General features: G+C 55.1%; 3 protein-coding genes across 4 annotated transcripts; all 3 read right to left on the bottom strand.

Moving 5' to 3' along the window:
* Positions 1-2,109: 2,109 nt before the first annotated feature.
* Positions 2,110-5,938, bottom strand: KLK10 (kallikrein related peptidase 10). Its single transcript, XM_077843783.1, has 6 exons — positions 5,815-5,938; positions 5,292-5,396; positions 4,425-4,608; positions 3,585-3,859; positions 3,298-3,431; positions 2,110-2,732 (listed from the first exon to the last, which is right to left on the bottom strand). The coding sequence occupies exons 2-6, from the start codon at positions 5,380-5,382 to the stop codon at positions 2,580-2,582; spliced, it is 837 nt and encodes a 278-aa protein (XP_077699909.1). The 5' UTR covers positions 5,383-5,396; positions 5,815-5,938; the 3' UTR covers positions 2,110-2,579.
* Positions 5,939-7,491: 1,553 nt separating this feature from the next.
* LOC144281083 (kallikrein-11-like) lies at positions 7,492-12,364 on the bottom strand. Its single transcript, XM_077843811.1, has 6 exons — positions 12,167-12,364; positions 10,355-10,429; positions 9,727-9,883; positions 9,082-9,347; positions 8,365-8,501; positions 7,492-7,954 (listed from the first exon to the last, which is right to left on the bottom strand). Exons 2-6 carry the CDS (start codon positions 10,392-10,394, stop codon positions 7,802-7,804), a joined length of 753 nt encoding a protein of 250 aa, XP_077699937.1. The 5' UTR covers positions 10,395-10,429; positions 12,167-12,364; the 3' UTR covers positions 7,492-7,801.
* Positions 12,365-13,121: 757 nt separating this feature from the next.
* On the bottom strand, positions 13,122-17,475 carry LOC144281071 (kallikrein-12-like). 2 transcript variants are annotated; one of them, XM_077843806.1, is made up of 6 exons: positions 17,283-17,475; positions 17,074-17,129; positions 16,532-16,691; positions 15,492-15,748; positions 14,412-14,545; positions 13,122-13,495 (listed from the first exon to the last, which is right to left on the bottom strand). In XM_077843806.1, the coding sequence occupies exons 1-6, from the start codon at positions 17,309-17,311 to the stop codon at positions 13,340-13,342; spliced, it is 792 nt and encodes a 263-aa protein (XP_077699932.1). In that variant the 5' UTR covers positions 17,312-17,475; the 3' UTR covers positions 13,122-13,339. The 2 variants fall into 2 exon arrangements, with proteins under 2 accessions (XP_077699932.1, XP_077699923.1); XM_077843797.1 differs by having other exon boundaries at positions 15,492-15,751; positions 17,283-17,474.
* Between the last annotated feature and the right edge of the window lie 297 nt (positions 17,476-17,772).

The raw sequence follows: 17,772 nt of genomic DNA, 5'->3' as shown, positions 1-17,772 counted from the left end.
GTTGTAGGGTGTCTTACTCTCTCTCCAATCGGGGAGGTCCATCCTTGAAACCAGAGACTGAAGAGCCACTATGTGTTAAGCACCATACTAACTGTTTTTGGTAACACCTTAATAGCTACCTTTTTAAAAATTGTACTTATTTTTTTTAAGTAGGCTCTATACCTAGCATGGCACTTTACACAGGGCTTGCACTCATGACCATGAGATCAAGACCTGAGCTGAGACCAAGAGTCTGATGCCCAACCAACTGAGCCATCCAGGTGCCCTATGATAGCTACCTTTATTGGCCATACTCTGTGCCTGGCAGGTAAGCATTTCATATATATGATCTCATTTAATCCTTGGAAGGGTCTATTCAATCTCTATTCCACAGAGGGGAAAACTGAAAGAGAGCATTCCAGTAATTTTCTCAAGGTCACAAAGTAAGTGACAGAAATACATTTCCTTCTCTACCTATTACACTCTTACTTACCCTTTTAAACCCCATGCAAATGTCCCCTGATCTGAGAAGACATCCCTGACTCTGGAAAGAGTGCATGGCCTCTCCTGAGGGCACCCTGTGCCTCTTTCTGGTACAGCGCTGATCAGTTTGTGTTGTTTATCCAACGATGCATTGAGTGGCTTCTGTGTGCCAGGCACTATGCCAGGTGCTTAAAATCACAGTGAATAAATCAAAGCCTCTGCTTCCATGGACTGAGTCCGGAGAGAGAGGGGACAGATCATTATGCAGTAAACAAATAAATGTGGTCATTTCAGCTCTAACAAGTGCTGCAAAAGAAATAAACTAAGCGATGGATTGTTGTCCAGGTGAGGGCAGAGGACCCCTTTAGCTAGGGCAAACCTGGAAGACCTCTTTGAGGAGGTGACCTTTGAGTAGAAACCTGAATGAGTAGAAACCTGAATGACAAGAATGGAAATGTTGCCTGTCCCCCTGACCTGACTAGCAGCTCCTTGAGGGTAGAGTTCGAGCTGATTCATCTCCAGGACCTAGAGTAGAACATGACTCAGTAAACACTTGTAGCGTGATGACTAAAGGAACGGGTGATTTGCCTTTAAAAACGAATCGAGTTCCCACCTTCTTCACTCTGAGTCTCCCATGACAAACTCAGCTGATATGCCTGATTGGCGCTTCCTGGGTGTGCTAATGGGGGCAGAGGAAGGGAGCTGGAGAGGCTCTGTGCTGGAAGCTGTGTGCCAGTCTTCTGTGGGCTTCGTGAGGGCAAGGACCTTGTTATGGTCACCACAAGGGTCCCAGTGCCCAGCATCAGGCCTGTAATCTAATAGGGGCTCAGTAAATTGGCGTTTGAAAGGGGAAACAAGGACAACCAGTGCTGGATAGAACATTTCTGTTGTGCATAGGTTCACCTGATGTTACATCTCCAGAGTCCAGGCTAAGTGGAGACACCCAAACATCTGTTAGCTCTGCCTGGATTCTGTGTAGAATACCACCAGGGTAGGAATATTTACATGGAGACACTTTCAGGGTGAAGAAAAGAGCCCTTCTCCTTCTAAATTTTCAGAGCGAGATTTCCAAGCCAGTTTGGGATAGGGTGGGGATGGCAATGGATTGGGAGTTGTGGACATTGAGTCAGAGGAAGACAATGACGATACAATGGAGCTGGGACTGGAGCTTGTGATTGGTGAGGGGATGGAGAGGGATCTAATAAAAAAAAAAAATTCCCCTAAATCTCAGAGGACTTCTTTACATGGACTTAGCAACTAAAGCAGGAAGAGTCCCTCTGGTCTTAGAGGCTGAGATGGATCCGGGGTGAGGTCCCTTAGGGTCCAGTGGCCCCAGGAAGGCAAAGAAGGTACCAAATGACTCAAGAGTAGCCCAGCTCCTGCTGGGACAGGAGGAAGGAACTAGTGTTGGGTGGACACAGATGTGGGAAACAGTGGGAGGGAGGAAGGAAGTGGTTAAGGGGCACTTCATGGAACATGAGAGGAGGGAGAGGAATGTGATTCTCCCATCAGCCCTGAGATGGGCATTGCAGATGATTAGAGCAAGGGGGCTTGGGATTTGGGGCTACCCCTGTGCTTTTCTCCCCAGGACACAGGGTCACATATGTTCGTTCTCACCAGGACCTGTTCACAGATCATGACCACAGGTAAAATTTAGTCAGGGATCACCAACCCCTGCATTAATGCTTTACTGATAATTACCATAGCAACCTACACACTCGTTTCATATGATCATCTCCGCATAATGCATCTATGAGGTAGGCACTTCATTGTCCCCATTTTCCAGGTGAGGAAATAGGGGCCCCGAGAGGGTACTTAGCTTACAGGAGGTCACACAGCAGGGAGTGGTAGAGGGAGGCAGGTTGAGTGCGTGACAACTTCTCTGAGAGACTGGGTGACCACCAGCTTCCTTGCTTCTTTTGAATAAAACTTTGTCCCACTTATGGCTTCAAAGTGTGCAGAGAGCAGCAATAGGCAGGGGGAGGTGAGGGAAGAGGAGAGATGTTTGAGGGTGTGGATGGGCAGCAAAGGTTCAAATAGGGCAGGGGGAGAGTTCAGCCCCTGCAACTTCAGAGGAAGTAGCAAGAAGGCAGCTGGTGGTGTCCGCGGCCTCTGGGTCAGTTGGAGCGTATGGTTTTCTCTATCCAGGAGTTGTATTTGCAGATCTGAGTGTAGACAGCTGGATGCTGAGCAGAGCCGCAGGGGTAAACACCCCATGACAGGATGCCCTGCAGGGTCTCATCACAGACCAGAGGGCCACCAGAGTCACTCTGGGGGGAGGAAGGAGATCAAGTAAATACAACAATCCAAAGAAAAATAAATTTAAAAAATACACCAATCCAATGGCTGCCACTTGGGGGTCTGGGATAGTGATAAGGAAGGGATCTGGGTGGGATTTGGAAGGGATTTGGCTAAAGATGAGGTTGGGGCGGGGTTGGGATTAAGTATGAGCTTGGGTTGGGATTGGGCTGGTTTGGGGGTTGTGGACATCAGATAGGGGGATGCAAACGAGGATGTGCTGGAGCTGATACTATAGCTTGTGGCAGATGAGGGGATGGAGACAAATGGAGAGATAGGGATGAGGTGGGGGCTTAGGAATGGCCTAAAGATGGGAATGCAGTTGAGGAGAGGGTGGGAAGTGGGTAAGGCCTGGCACAAACAGGTGGAGCCAAGGACCTAGAGTCAAACATGGGGATGACATTGGGGTAGGGATGGGATAGTGTTGGACATGGGGTGATGCTGGGCTGCGGTTGGAGACAGGGATGGGGCCTTCTGATTTCTCATTTCCTTATCCTGGCTCCCATGAGTCAGACAGCCTCCCTGGCCAGTCCCTACCTGGCAGGGGTCCTGACCCTGGTCCAGTCCTGCACACATCATGTTGTTGGTGACCACACCAGGGTAGAAGACCTCGCACTCTTTAGGGCTCAAGACAGTGACCCTGGAGCAACTCAGGCCCTTGTTGTATTTCACTAATGGGAGGAAACAGTAGGTAAACCCATTGCCAGCCCCCAATCTTCCAGGACCTGGGAATCCATGCCCCCAATTCCCTCCTCCCTCAGACCCAGAAGTCCTGGCCCTCCAGGTATTTCCCAGGATACAGGCCTCAGGGCCCCAGCTCTTGCCTCTCCGGGTAGCTGTGGTGCCCCAGCCAGCAACCTGGCACTCATCTCCAGGCTGGGCACAGCGGTAGGGCAGGCGCAGGGTCTGGATGCGAGGCCCCAGCACAGCAGGCCTGGCCAGCTTTAGCAGCATGAGGTCATGCTCGTCTGTCCGCCTGGGCAGGATGGGCCCTGAGCCATGGTGGTACTTGGGGTGGATAATGGGGTGAATAGTCCGGCGGAGCTGCTCGCCCTGAAGAAGGAGCAGGTGGTCGTCCCCTATGCGAGCCCACAGAGGCCTAGGGAGGGAAGAGATATATGGGGGTAAAGCCTTCTTAGGGATTGGGACCAGACTCTGAGTCCCTGGGTGGGAGGGTACTGGTAGCAGGGTAGGAGCTTGGACTCCTGGGTCTGAGGGAGGAGTGGAGGAGGATCTGAGTTCTTGAGGGAAGTATGATTAGGGGTTTGGGTCTCTGAGTTCTGCAAGAATTGAGGGCTGGGGGCCCATCTGGGTAAGCTGCCGCTTCCCTCCTGCCTCAGTGGGGAATCGAGGTGGACAGTTTCCTTACTTCTAAATGCCTAACCACAGCGGACCTTGGCTTCTGTCTGTTGCATTCAACTATCTACACTTCAATGGAGCCCAAGGAGTATCAGCAAGACGGGGGTGGTGGAAGGGCCCAGAAACGCTTAGAAGGACCACACCGCCCCCTGGCGGCCACAGCACAACCCCACCTCTCCTCCTAAGGAAAGTCCTCTAGAACTGACTCCCACCCACTTGGGGTCAAGTGCCCCAGCCCTTCCCGCCCCCTCCCCCGGGCCTGCCTGCACAGCCCCTCCGTGGCTGCCCCGAGGAGTTCCCCCTACTTGCTGTTCCCGCAGTGCGCGGCCGTGAGCACCCAACTCTTGTCCACCAGGACGCCCGCGCAGTGGAACGAGAGGCCATTGAAGAGGGACACCTGCCAGGGCTGCGAACCGCGCGCGCACGGAGCGCCGGAGACCACAAGGTCCAAGCCCGTGTCGTTTCTGGGGAGCAGCACTGCCTCTGCGACTGGAGACAGCAAAGGGGCGGCGATCAGAGCACGCAGGGCAAGGGCTGGGTTTAGGGCTGGAGCTGGGGGGGGGGGCGGGGGCCAGAACCAGAGAAGCAGGAGGAGGGGTTGGTGGAAATTGGGGATCCTGCAGGAACCGAATGGAAGAGGGAGGAGAAGGACGGTGGTAAAGGGGAAGGAGGCAGGAACCGAGCGGTCTAGAGCGAGGAGCGCGAACTGGGTGGATCTGGGGGGACCGGGACAGAGCGCAGCAGGAATGGAGCGCGACGGGGCCACCAGGGGGCGATAGAAGGCGGCGGAGCCTGGGGAGCGGGGCCGCGAGCCGCGCGGCTGGTGCGGAGCGGGCCGAGGGGCGGGGGCCCCAAGCTGTAAGGCAAGCTCGGGGAGAACTGGAAGGAGCAAGAAGGGGGCGAGAACAGGATGGGGCAGAGAGAGGGGACGGGGTTAGGAAGGGGCTGGGAAAGGAAGCCGGGAGGAGGAAAGAGTAGGGACCCAGGCGGGGGGCGGGGGGCAGGACCCCCTGGAGCGGAGCTCGGAGAGGGGCGGGTCTGACTTAGCGGCGAGCCTCCTCCGGCTGGGCGGGTGGGTCCCGCGGCCCCCAGGGGAGGAGTGGTGCGCGGGGGTTCGTGCTAAGAGCACAGTCTCCCAGGGACCTCCCGCCAAGCCCTGTCCCCCGCCTCACCCCAGAGTTGCGTCACGAGCAGCGGCAGCAGCAGCCTCGCCAAAGCCCGCGCGCCGGAGGCGGTGCACAGGTGTAGGTGCAGGGGTCTCATGGCCTGGACGGGGGCTGGGGGGCGAGGGCGGGTTAAAGAGAAGCCCGGTCAGAGACACCCCCACCCCCACCCCCACCCCACCGCGCCCGTCCGCCGGGCCTGAGCCAACCCAGCCCGCGGGGACCCGCTTAACCTGAGACGCCGGGGCGGACGGGCGATTCCGGCCCGAATACCAGAGATGGGCACAATTAGCCTACGACGCCCCTCGTGGCCTCCTCCTGACCTCCCTACACCCGGGCTTTCCCCGGCTGCCCACTGCCCAGCAGGATTTGGGGTTCGCCCTCCTCCACAGATGGGGCGGGGGTCCGAGGCTCAGAGGCGCTTGTCATAGATGGGGAAACTGAGGCTCAAACAGAGCTGCCCGCCACCCAAAGGTCCCCACCCATGCTCTCGCGACCCTTCCCTACTAGGGTGAAGTGCATCCCACCTCACCTGGGAGTCGCTGCTGGGAAAGAGGGAGAAGACCCAGAAGTGCCTCTGCCCCACCGAGTGGGCTGCCCGACTCCTCTGCCCCGGGACCCCTGGCCTGGCCTTCCCTTTTAACCTCAAAGAGCCCGGAAATTCCCCCACCCTTGCCCCCAGGGATTCACTCCCTCCCTTTCCCTCTCCCTAATTATGCCGTGGGTGAGGCTGGCACCCAACCTGGGCCCCAGATTCCTGCTCTGGGAGGGGCCCCAGGAATACAGGCTTCTTCTGGAGCCCCAAACACCCTTTTTGGAGCTGGATTCCATGGGGATTCCCCAGGTCTCCTGTTCCAAGAAGTCTTCTCAGGTGCGGAGAGACGATGCCATGTCCCCGGGGAAGCTTCAGGGTCTCAGATAGTGTTGGAGGGAGGTGATTGTGACCAAGAGACAGAGGAAGATAAACAGGAAATCAGACCTAGTGCCTGAGAAAAGCCAGAAGGCTGGCTCAGAGAGAAAAAAGCAGAAAGATAAGATGGCTATATGGAAGGAGAGGGTCGTAGGCACATACTGAGGCGCACGGAGACAGAAAGGGAGCAGAGAACGAGGCAGAGTCCCAGAGCCAGCACAAAGCTCTGTGCGGGGCCCACTCCCTCAGCCGGAGAAGTGGGTTCACTGTGTATTCCAGGGACCTGTGCCCCTCTTCCTCCTGCTGGGGGGTAGGGGGGTACTGCCCCTTACATCCATGTGTGGTCACATCACATCCTCCCTGCCACCTGTGTGTCTTCAGATGACACACAGGCCCATGAGTCACAGGAGGCCAAGGCCACAGAGGAGCGTCAATATCACCTGGACCAACTCCCTCCTTCCGGGTGAGGAATCCAGGCTCAGAGAAGGCAGTGACTCACAGAAGGCCACACAGCAAATCTACCTAACAACCAGGATGCCTCAGTTCCAGCTCTGGGCTTTTAACTCCTCATGCCAATGACCTCCACTGAAAGGTGAGCAGAACGTCAAAAAAGATCCTGAGTTCTGGACTGTTTGTCAGGCATTTTCTCCAGTGGGAACTGAGTCAACTCCAGAGGTTGTCCAGCTCGGCGCTACCCAACTGAACTCTCTCCAACGGTGGCAATGCCCTCTATGCGCTGGTCAGTACAGCAGCCATATGTGGCTACAGAGCATCTGATAACGTGGCGACTGTGACTGAAAAATTACTTTTCTGATTTCGGGTCATTTCCATTTAAACGGCCCCTGGTGGCCAGTAGTTGTCCTCCTGGCCAGGACAGATCTGGAGGAAGTACTTGGCATGGACATTGGAAAGAAAAACAGCGATAGCTCCTTTTCATAGGTCTTAATTATGTACATGCTGACTTACCTATTGTGCTATCATTCTTTTACCTGCACGATTTTACAGATAAGAAAACCGAGTTTCCATCAAGGCGGTTTCGCTCGGTTGTTAGGAAAGCACCTTGCTTTAAAAAAAAGAAAAAGAAAAAAAAGAAAAGAAAAGAAAAGAGCCTGCTTTAGATTCTTTGCTCTCCTCCTTACTGGCTGTGTGACTGTGAGCAAGCGACTTGTTTCTCTTGCCCAGTTTCCTCATCTGCAAAATGGGCATAATAATGCCACTTAATCCTTGTGACAATTAAGTTAGTTGATATGTTTAAAAGCCCTTGGACCAGGGCCTGGCATATAGTAAGCATTCCAAAGATTCATTTGTTCAATAAGTATTTATTGAAACCTTGGGGTGAGTGCCAGGAGCTGTCTTTGGGGCTGGGGATACAAAAGGGAACCAAACAACTATTATCTCTCCCAGAATCACAAGTCAGTACAAGGAAGGATTTGACCCCCGAGCCTCACTACTTCTAAACCCTAGGTTGATTATTAAGCTGCACCGTCTCTCATGGTCAAGGAGGCTGAAAAGAAAATACATAAAGGCGACCTCGCTCAGGCTTGACTATTAGAATGAACAAGAGCCATGTTGCCAAGTAGGGATTAGGGGGGTGTTGGGCTGGTCCCGGCTAATTATTTTCCATAGTCTTCCGGATCCAATCTACGTATTTGCAGACCTTGGTATAGACACCAGGCTTTCTGGTGACAGCACATGGATCCTGGCCCCAGGAGATAATGCCTTGAAGGGACCCGTCACAGACCAGAGGGCCCCCAGAGTCACCCTGGGCATGGAGAGAGAGACAACCAGTCAGAAAGGAGCAGTGGCCATGGGAGAGGGGCAGAGTTGGGCACTGTGTCGGGTAGGAGATGGGGATTGGGTTAGGAGTGGGGTGAAGATTAAGGATGGGGTTGGTGAGATGACTAGGGGTGAAGTTGGAGCTATGGGTGGCAGTAAAGATGGGGTCAGGGTTGATTGGAGGATGATTGGGGCTGGAAATAAGGGTGGGAATGTGGATGGAGCTGGAGATCCCGTGGAGGTTAAAAACGGGAACCAGGGGTGGACATGGAGTTGGGATTGCAGGGGGAGACGGAGTTAGGGTTGGGAATGAGACTGTGGACATTGATAAAGAGACGGTTGAGGTGAGAGATGGGAGTGAGGCTGTGGCAGGAGACCCAGGCCCTGCCCCCTGACCTGGCAGGAGTCCTTTCCCGATTCCAGAACACTGGCACACACCATGGTGTTTGTGATGTTGCCAGGGTAGGCCTTCTCACACTCCTCGTGGTTAATGATGGTGATGTTGGCACATCGCAAGGTGTGGGGCAGTTGCACTGTGGAAACGGCACAAAGGGGTATGGAAAACGAAGAGCCCCTGGTCCCCTTCCCCACCTGCAGTACCTCCTCTGTACCCACACTGTGGCCAGTCCCCGTCCTTTTTTTTTTTTTTTTTTTTTTTTTTCAGTCCCCGTCCTTCTTGCTTGACACCAACTCATCTCTCTCCTTGTAGCCATAGCACCAGGAATGCTAGCGAGTAAATTTATTATGCCAGCTGTTCTATATATACTATCTCTGATGCAGCCCTGGTAGGTGGGTGTGATTAGCCTCATTTTATAGAGAAGAAAACCTAGGTTCAGAGAGGTGAAGCCAGGTGCCTGCAGTCCTACAATTAGTAGGCTATGGATCTGGCACATTGTGTCTGACTCTGACACCCAGACTTTTGTCTCTACCCTCCCCAGCTCTCTTCCCCTCTTCTCTTTGATTAATCCCACCCCTGACACGCCCCAGGGAGCTTCCTCTCCTACTCTTGTGCTCTGGGACTCTCCCCTTTGAAGATCCTCTGGTTCCCTCTGTTCTTCCACAACCGTGATCACCCGCCCCCCCCTCCTCCGCGCCCCCCTCTGGAGTCCCTACACTGGGGGCTGGATGTGGAGCCCCAGCCCGAAACGAGGCAGCGGGTGCCAGGGGTGACACAGTGTGATGACAGGGTGAGTGGTCGCACAGCCCAGGTGATGAAGGCTGCTCTGGTCATCTTCACCAGCATGATGTCATTGCGGTGGTCTTTGTTGGGGAGGCTATTGTTGAAGTCTGGGTGGGGGAAGGACTCGGTGGCCGATAGGGTCTGCTCGCACCCATCCCGCCGCTGGAGGTTGTGCTCCCCCAGATGAACTACATATCGGCTGAGGTGGGAGAGATGGCGGTCAGAGATGGAAGGTGGGGGAGAGGCAGGAGAGGGGAGGGATAGGGAGAGACATGGGGAAGGGGTGAGTGCACCTGAGAGGACAGAGGAATATAGCTCCACTTCTGACCTCATCCTCATTTCCCACTGAAGCCTCCTTTCCAACTATATCCCCATCCCAGCACCCAACCCCCTTCCCAGCGCCATCCCAGTTCCCATGCCTTCCATCCATCCTTCCATCCTGGCTCCTTGTCCATCATCCATGCTACCCGGCCCATGCCCATCTCAGACCCTGTCATATTCTCCCCATCCCCAAGCCCCTCTCCATCCATCTCTCCATCTCCAGCCCCCTGCTGGCCCGCCCCAGCCCCCGCACCCACGGCTTGCGGCAGTGAGCTGCTGTCAGGAGCCATTTGGGAGCGATGAGGGTTGCCCCACAGAGCAGCCGTGTCTTCTGGAACAGAGCCACCTGCCAGGGCTGGGAATGAGGAGAGCACTCATACCCCTTGATGATCCTGGTCTCTGCCCTTACATGCCCTGGAGGGAAGTGAGGGCAAAAGAGGGGGCTCAGGCATAAGAGGACTCCCAGATGTGGGGGTAGGGAGAACAGAGGAGTGGGTGGCCCAGGCCCTAGCCTGGTGTCCCACTGGGATGCACTGTCTGGATGGACCGGATATTAAATGATTGAAATCTTTCTGTACTGGTTGCTCAGTGGCTACTGTGCTGTGCTGTTTGTGTCTTCTGCTCCACTGGGGCTGCCCTGGCCCCTCCCCTGGGACCCTCCTTGACCTCTTCCCTTTGTAACATCTAAAGGGATTATGCTTGGCCCTGCAAGGGGCATTCAGGACTTCATTATGGCTCATATATCCATTTAGATGCCCTATGGGTTAGCCCTATGGGTTGTTCTATATTTTCAGCATTGGCCCAGTCAATATCTAGGCATAGAGGGTTGAGGGATCATAGAGACTGGAAAGGGAGGCTCCTGCCCCCCACCATCCCCCACCATACCTGTCACCAGAGCAAACATGATTAATCGAAGAATCATCATGGCCTGGAGAGGGGAGGGGCAGGCTCCAGGTTCTTCTGGAAACAAGAAGGGACAAGGGGCCTTGATCACTTTATGGGGCGACTAGGGAGGGACTGGTTCATGCCCTCTCCTCCCTTCCTGGCCTGCTCCGGCTCCCCCGCAGAGAGAAACAACAGGGTTTTCACAACGTCCCAGCCTCCAAACCTTTAAAATAAATCTATGGTATCAAGGTGACCTTGAGGGGGAGCTGATCTTGGCTAAAAGCTTCTTGTAAGTAGCCAAGGAGGATGTGGCAGATGCTGGGAGGGGCTTTGACTGGGGCAAGTCATTGGCTGGCCCTGTTTCAAGTCAGCCAGCGTACCTGCACCTGCGAGATGCATTTGGGAGCATGTTTTCCCTCTTGCCCACCTGAGACCCAGCCAGGCCCCAGCAGCTTGGGGCAGGAGAGCAAAGGGAACCAGTGCCACCCAGCATCCACCCCAGGGTGATATGGGCCCTATGAGGGCTGCCTGGGGTGCAGTAGGGGGTTCAGCCTGGGACGGTGCTCAGACCCTGTCCTTCTGAATCCCTGCCCCTTTGAAGGACAGCCAGATATAACTGGGTGGGGCTGACCAGGAGAAGGGTCTATGCCCTCAGCTGCCCTGGCCAGCAGTGGGGGAGGGGTGGGGGTGGAGGGCTGGATTCAGCTATCAGAGCGGGGATCGGAGGTCACTGAAGTTGGGGACAGCCAGTCGGAGAGACAGAGAGACAGAGAAGCAGAGGGCACCCAACCCAGCTGAGAAGGATAGAGCAGAAGGTACAGAGATAGAGGAGGCCTGGCTCACTCCAGGAGTGCAGGCTCCTGCAAGAGGGTCTTCCCTTCCCTCCCGACTCACGCACCCACGGGCTTTGGGACGGGGACTCTGGGTGCCCACTGGTGGCACTGGCAGCTGCCGCGGTGTGGCTCAGAGGCAGATTGGGTCAGAGCATCAGGCACCAGGCAGGTGCAGGATGGCCTGGATGACTGGGCCTCCTGGCCCTGCCTTACTGCCCTGGGGGTGGGGTGTGTGTGCCTGCCCACCGCCTGCCTGCTTCTGTCACCTCCCCAAGCCCCTCTTCTCTCTGTTTCTCCCTCTACGCCCTGCATCCTTCCCCGTCAGGCTGTCTGTCAGTCTGTGAGTCTGTCTCTTCATCTCTGTCGGTTGCTGCCTCTCTTGAATGCTGCGTGTCATGTTTCTCTTTGCCTCCCTATGCCTGTGCCTTTCTCTCTCTCTCTCTCTCTCTCTCTCTCTCTCTCTCCTCCCCCTCCCTCCCTCCCTCTCTCTCTCCCTCTCCCTCCTCCTCCATATCTCTTTCTGCAGGACTGCTTTAAAACTTTATCTTTCTTTGTGTCTCTCTGTCTCTGCCTCCGTCCACCTCTCTCTCTCTCTCTCTCTCTCTCTCTCTCTCTCTCCCCACCTGGATCTCCCAGCCTCTGTGTCTCTCCTGTCCCTGCTCCTCCCTCCCCACAGACCAAGCCCAGGTGGGCCTCTGACCTTCTCTGGGCCCTCCCTTCTCCATTCCAAGGAGGGGGGAAACTGGGGCGTCACAGAGGTGGGGCTGCTGCCAGCCGAAGGGGCAGGACGGGAGGGTGGGGGAGGCAGGTTGGGGCCTGTGGGAGTCAAGGCTCAGGAGAGGGAGTCAGCCCTCTTGCAAGGCCCCAACCCCTTGTGCTCCTCTGGGGCTTCCCTTCTGCCACACTTCCCTCCACCCCCCTCTCCTGCCTCTGCCTCCCAGGAACCCTGGGGCCCCCCAAATCCAGCTGTGGCACTTACTCGCTGCGAGACTTAGATCCGATGACTTCCGAGTCTGAGCCACCTCAATTTCCTGTCTGCCGATCCCTCTATCTCCGGGCCTGCTTGTTATCAGTGAGATCTTCCTGCCTCCCTGTCTTGCCCTCCTCTCTCCCCTAACCAGAAGTGGGGCAAGATGACTGGGTATGGGCTCCTAAGGCAGCCAGCCCTGGCCTCAAACCCCGGCTCTGCCTCTTCCTACCACAGTGACGTGAGCCAAGGAACTCCACCCCGCTGAGGCTCAGTTTCTTCATCTGCGAGATGGGGGGACAGCCCTGCCTTGGGGTGGTTGGGATGAGGACTCCACGGGAGCCAAATGTAGCAGACTCCCAGCAGGAAGATTCCCACACCATCACCATCACCCCTCACTCTCACACCCCCTAGCTCCCCTTCCATTCACTGAGGAGAAGCTCCCTTTGCACCTCCTGGATGGCGGTGAAGACAGAACCCAAGGGATGGGCAGGACTATTTTAAGACCTAGGCTGTGTCCTCCTGCTTTCCAAGGCTACACCCCACCTTCTATCATTACAGACATATTAAAATGAACCCACATCCCACATTAAATATAATGTGTGCTCCACAACTCCAGCAAAGCGAAGTCAGAATTGGCTAGGTGGAAGAGTGTTACATTTTATAGATATTTAATTCGATGGTCATGAATTTTGATTTTTTCAATTTTCATTTGGTATTTCGGGGCCAGTAATATTTCCCCCCTCAGGTCTTTCATGAGCATGGTTCCTAGAGTGCTGGATGGAGGGGGAAGAAATGGCCCTCATTTTTATTGTTATGAGTAACTTTCTCCACCCCATTGCTGTGTGACCCCCTAAGGGAAAACCCTCGCCCTCTGTGATCTCTATTTCTACACCTGTGAGTAGGAGAACTGATGAGCTTCCCTCCTGCGTCCACCAGCACTAGGATATCAAATAGACAAACATCGTTCCTTCCAGTTATATTTATTCGGATAGTCAGACATTCCTCCCTCCCCCGACCACGGGACCTAGAAGCGCTGGCTGGAGGGGGAGTTCTGGGAGGAAGATCCCCAGCCCAAGAAGAGTGGGAGCCAGGGGTGATAACGGAAGAGGTGTTGATGCTCGGAGGGTTCAGTCAGTGTAGCCCCCAAGCTGAGGGGTGGAAGGTGGAGGTGGAGGGAGCACGTTAGTTGTTCCTCATGACCATCCGGATCCAGTCCACATATTTGCAAATATTGGTGTAGACTCCCGGGATGCCTTTTTGGCCACAAGGCTCCACGGTCCCCCAGGACACCAGACCCTGAAGGACGTTTCCGCACACCAGGGGCCCCCCAGAGTCGCCCTGGAATACAGAAGGAGAAGGAGCACCGAATGAATACGGGAGAAATCCTGTTCTCATTTTCCTTTCCCCGATCCCCAAGCCCATCGCCAGGCCTTGAAGACGGTGGCTCCGACCAAGCCGGGTTATCAGAGAGTAGAGCATTGCTGAGTTCCCACGTTCCTGGCACAGCGATGACTGACCAATAGAGAAGAACACACTGTTCCTGGGGGGCCAATCCCAGGGAAGGCCGGGCCCCATAAAGGGGCAGGGAAGGGGGCTCTCAAGGACATTGGCTGGAGCTCTGGCCAATGAGCGAAGAGAGTGTCTTCAATGACCAATCTCGGGGAAGGAGGTGGGGAACCGTGAGAGTCCTGTAGAGGATGACTGGCTGGGACCCTGACCAATGAGGGAAAGAGCACAACCACTAGTGGCCAATCCCAGCAAAGGAAGGCGGGATCTATAAACATTCTCTCAGGCCCCGAGGCTGGAGCCTTGGCCAGTCAGGTGGGGCAGCCTCCAACCCGGAGGACCTAAGAGAGCAAGGTAGCAGAATTCAAGGGCAGGAGAGTCCACCAGCCTCCTTTCCTGCCTCCATCCTAGATCCTCTCACTCTTGCCTGGGCCAGCATCAATTGGAGGACATATGGAGAGAGACAACCGGTTACACGCCTCAATTCCAAATCCTTGCCAGCTCTTTACCTTCCCCCATCTTCTCTTCGTCTCTTCCTCTTCCTCTCCTGTGCCCCTCCCATCTTTCCTTCTCTGTTCTCTCCCTCCCTCCCACCCCTCCTTCTCTCTGCCCTCCTTCCATCACCTGGGTCTCCCTGCCTTATCCTGCGCCTCCCCTTCTTTCTGACCACATCTCTCTCTCCCTCATCCTCCCTGCTCTGTCTCTTACTTCCAGCCTGGGTGACCAGGCACTGACTGCGTCCACTCACCTGGCAGGCATCCGCCCCTTCGGTGCCGCTGGCACACACCATGTTGTCCGTGATTCTCCCTGGGAACACAGCCCGGCAGGCAGCACTGGAAACAATGGAGACATTGAGGCACTGGAGCAGGTCCGGAAATGGGTCTGGAATGGAAGATAGAAGCCACAGCGTTCCCCAAAGCTCCCTATTTGGGAGCCACCTCCCCCCACTCAAGGAAGCAAGTATAAGTCTATACCCTGCCCTTTTCCTGTGACCCCCCACTACAATCTGCAAACTTCTAAATTTCAGATTTATGACCTCATTTCATAGTGACCCTTGCCCCAGTTCATTGACCCAGTCTCCTGACCTTTAACCTATGACTCTGAGTGCCATAACTCGAGACATTCTTTGTCTCTCCAACCTCAGAAGCAATGAATCGGGACCCACTTTTATTCTTAAATTCCAGATGCTCTGACCTTTAACCTTCAGTCTTATACTTAGATCGCAACTTGACTTCAAGTTAAGGTCCCTCTCTGTCTCCAGACCCCACATTTCTTGTCTTCTCTTAAGCTTTCTTTTTTTTTTTTTCTCTTAAACTTTCAAACTCAGCTATAAACCATTGGTCCCAACTCCAAAGTGACTTATAATCCCTGTTTATTTGACCCCGGACTCCATGACCCCTAACCTCTAGGGCTTCAAATCCCAGACCAGTGATCCCTGATTGAATCCTAGTTTCCACACTCAGATTATGGCCAGCTTGTGCAACATCTGGATCCCATGTCCTCAACTCTACAGTGACCTCTAACACCAGAGTCCATGACCCCTGACTCCAAGATCCTATCTCTATATGCCCTTTGCTACAGTTTGATGGCCCCTGCCATTGCTCTGGCTTCTAACCACATCCCTGACCCATGACTTCTGGCTTTGTACCCAACCCCTTAACTACTTTGAATCCCAAGACCCCTGGTCCACCATGATCTCTGACCCCAAACCACAATCCTCATGTTTGACTCTTGATCCATCCTTCCGCTGAAATGGCATGACTCCTGATCTCTCACCCTACACCCCAGACTTTGCCCATCCTGAACCCTGACCCCGATGCCCCCTTACTCCAGAGTTGATTGGTGATGCCCCAGCCTGAGATCTGGCATTTGGTGCCAGCCACTGCACAGGTGGTGGGCAGGGGAAGGGGCTGGATGCTGCGAGTCAAGGGGACGGGGGTGCCCAGTCGCAGGAGCCGGATGTCATTGTCATGGCTGTGCTGGGCTCCCTGGTAACTGGGGTGGGTCATGGAGAAGCCACTTCGCCGAATCTTCTCCGTCCAGTCCAGCCTGCTGAGGCTATGCTCCCCCAGGCGCACCCAGTACCTGCTGGGGGTCAAGGTGGCTCAGCGAGGGTGGGGTGGGCCCCTGGCTCCCAGGCCCCACAGCCTCTCTCTGCTGCTCTGCACCTCCATGGCCGTCCTCACTTTCTGACAAGCTTGCTCTATCTCTCTCCATCTCTCATCTCTTTCACCATCTTTCCACTTCCCCTGTTTGCCTCCTTCTCCTCCTGAGCCCCTGCATCCCTGTCCCTTTCTGATTCTCTTCACTGAGGCAGGGACATCCATCTGTCATGCTCCCTGCTCTGTTCCCACCACCTAGAGGCAGCCTGGGCTGTCAGTGGAAGCAAAGAGTGAGTCATGAGACAACTCTCTCTGTTCTTTCCCTGAATCAATCCATTCTTTGTGCCTGAAATTCCTTTTGAAAAAAAGCTCAGAGTTTCAGACCTAGAAATCCCGGTCTCCTCATTTTGTAGATGGGATCGCTGAGGCCCAGAGAGATTGCCCAGGTTGGGTCAGGGAAAGCCTGAGTGGTGACTGAGGTCATATGGGAAGGAAGGGGAACATGAGGGAATGGGAACAAGTAGGTGGGCAGGTGCCAGGACCCTTCCCGCCCTCCACTCCACCCACCCCACCTAGCCCCAGCCCAGGCCCATTGTTGAGGAAGTCCTATTTCTTGTCTAAACTATTTCTTGTCTAACCTCTTGCTGCAGGACCATCTCCTCACTCCTTGGCACCTCCCTCTTCTGAACCTCTACCCTGAGGGCTCCTCTCCCCATCACCCTTCCTTTGCCTACCCCTGGAAGGAACCACCCAGACAGGAACTTACCTGCCACTGCAGTGAGCAGCTGTGAGGACCCACCTGCGGTCAATGAGGACCCCCCCACAGCGCAGGTTGGCGCCCTCAAACAGCCCCACCTGCCAAGGCTGTGAGTGACGGGCACACTCCTTGCCTTTGACAATCTTCTCTGTGGCCGGTTGGCTGAGCCCTGAGGACAGGGGTGTGGGCCAGAGGGATGGGGTCAGAGATCTAGAGATTGGGGATCAGAGATAGGAAGAGAGATGCAGAGATGAAGACAGAGAGAGGAAGAGAAAGGTTAAAAAACAGAGAGATGCTTAAAGAAAGGAGGGAGACAGAGACAGAGATTCACAGATAGAGAGAAGAGAGAGGGCATAGTGACAGGAAGAAACAGAGTAGAGATTGATCAAGATTCAGGGAGACAGAGGTGGCAGGGCCCCGAGACCCAGAGGTGAGTGGAGGCACAGAGGCAGCCTCCTACCCTCTTCAGTGCCAGGCTGGGGACCAGACCTGGAAGGAAGTTAGGGCCTCCTGTTGGGGAGAAAGGGACCCCCCCACCCCGGGGAACTCACCAGTAACACAGAAGAGCAACAGGATGCTGGAACCCAGGGTGACCCACCTCCAGGTCCTGGGAAATGTGGGGGAATCTCAGAGATGGCCCTTTTCCTGCCAACCTACCCCTCCTGCCAGCAACTCCAAGAGGACGACAGGATGCCTGCCCATTCCCCTCTCTGTCCACCTTGGGTGTCACCCCATTGGTGATCATCTGCCCCCTCCTCACCTTGTCCCTCTGCCTGCTGGGTCCTCCATGTGGTTGTCACAATTTCAGACTGTCTGTCTCTGCTCTCTCTGTCCACTACCTGCCTTCCTGTCATCCACCCACCACTCTGCTAGTCAGCTCTCCCACTGTCCACCTGGCTTCTCAGCCACCTGTCATGCTGCCCCACCTGTCCCCCTCCTTCTGTCTGTCTGCCCCAGACCGGCAGCTGACACAGCTTTTAACTCTCTTTGTCCCAGCCCATGCAATTTCCGGGTTGAGGGAAGAGGACCAGGAAGACATGGGGTGGGGCACCCTCTAATCCTGTAGAAACTCTTCTCAGCTAATGGCACCTAATTGAGCTTTACAATGAAAGGGGGGAGGGGACGGGGGAGAGCCCTGGATGGTTGTGGGGGAAAGATTCAACCCCACTCTTTCTCCCTTCCTCTCCAAGCCAGCACCCGAGACCCGTGACTCAATGTGATCTGGGAACTGGGTTCTAATCCCGTTTCCC

The sequence above is a fragment of the Canis aureus genome, chromosome 1 (genome assembly GCF_053574225.1).
Source record: "Canis aureus isolate CA01 chromosome 1, VMU_Caureus_v.1.0, whole genome shotgun sequence".
NCBI lineage: Eukaryota > Metazoa > Chordata > Mammalia > Carnivora > Canidae > Canis > Canis aureus.
Note: the sequence above shows the minus strand (reverse complement) of the source record. Positions and strands in the feature narration are given on the sequence as shown.

Excerpts from the sequence above, each read along its gene's own strand:
- KLK10 (XM_077843783.1), bottom strand. The coding sequence starts at position 5,382 with ATGAGACCCCTGCACCTACACCTGTGCACCGCCTCCGGCGCGCGGGCT. Across the intron at positions 4,609-5,291 it reads GCTCGTGACGCAACTCTGGG|TCGCAGAGGCAGTGCTGCTC; the intron begins GTGAGGCGGGGG and ends TGCTGTCTCCAG. Across the intron at positions 3,860-4,424 it reads GCGCACTGCGGGAACAGCAA|GCCTCTGTGGGCTCGCATAG; the intron begins GTAGGGGGAACT and ends TTCCCTCCCTAG.
- LOC144281083 (XM_077843811.1), bottom strand. The coding sequence starts at position 10,394 with ATGATGATTCTTCGATTAATCATGTTTGCTCTGGTGACAG. Across the intron at positions 9,348-9,726 it reads GCAGCTCACTGCCGCAAGCC|CCGATATGTAGTTCATCTGG; the intron begins GTGGGTGCGGGG and ends CTCCCACCTCAG. Across the intron at positions 7,955-8,364 it reads CGGGAAAGGACTCCTGCCAG|GGTGACTCTGGGGGCCCTCT; the intron begins GTCAGGGGGCAG and ends CTCCATGCCCAG.
- LOC144281071 (XM_077843797.1), bottom strand. The coding sequence starts at position 17,311 with ATGGAGGACCCAGCAGGCAGAGGGACAAG. Across the intron at positions 17,130-17,282 it reads CCAGCAGGCAGAGGGACAAG|GACCTGGAGGTGGGTCACCC; the intron begins GTGAGGAGGGGG and ends CACATTTCCCAG. Across the intron at positions 15,752-16,531 it reads GCTGCTCACTGCAGTGGCAG|CAGGTACTGGGTGCGCCTGG; the intron begins GTAAGTTCCTGT and ends CTTGACCCCCAG.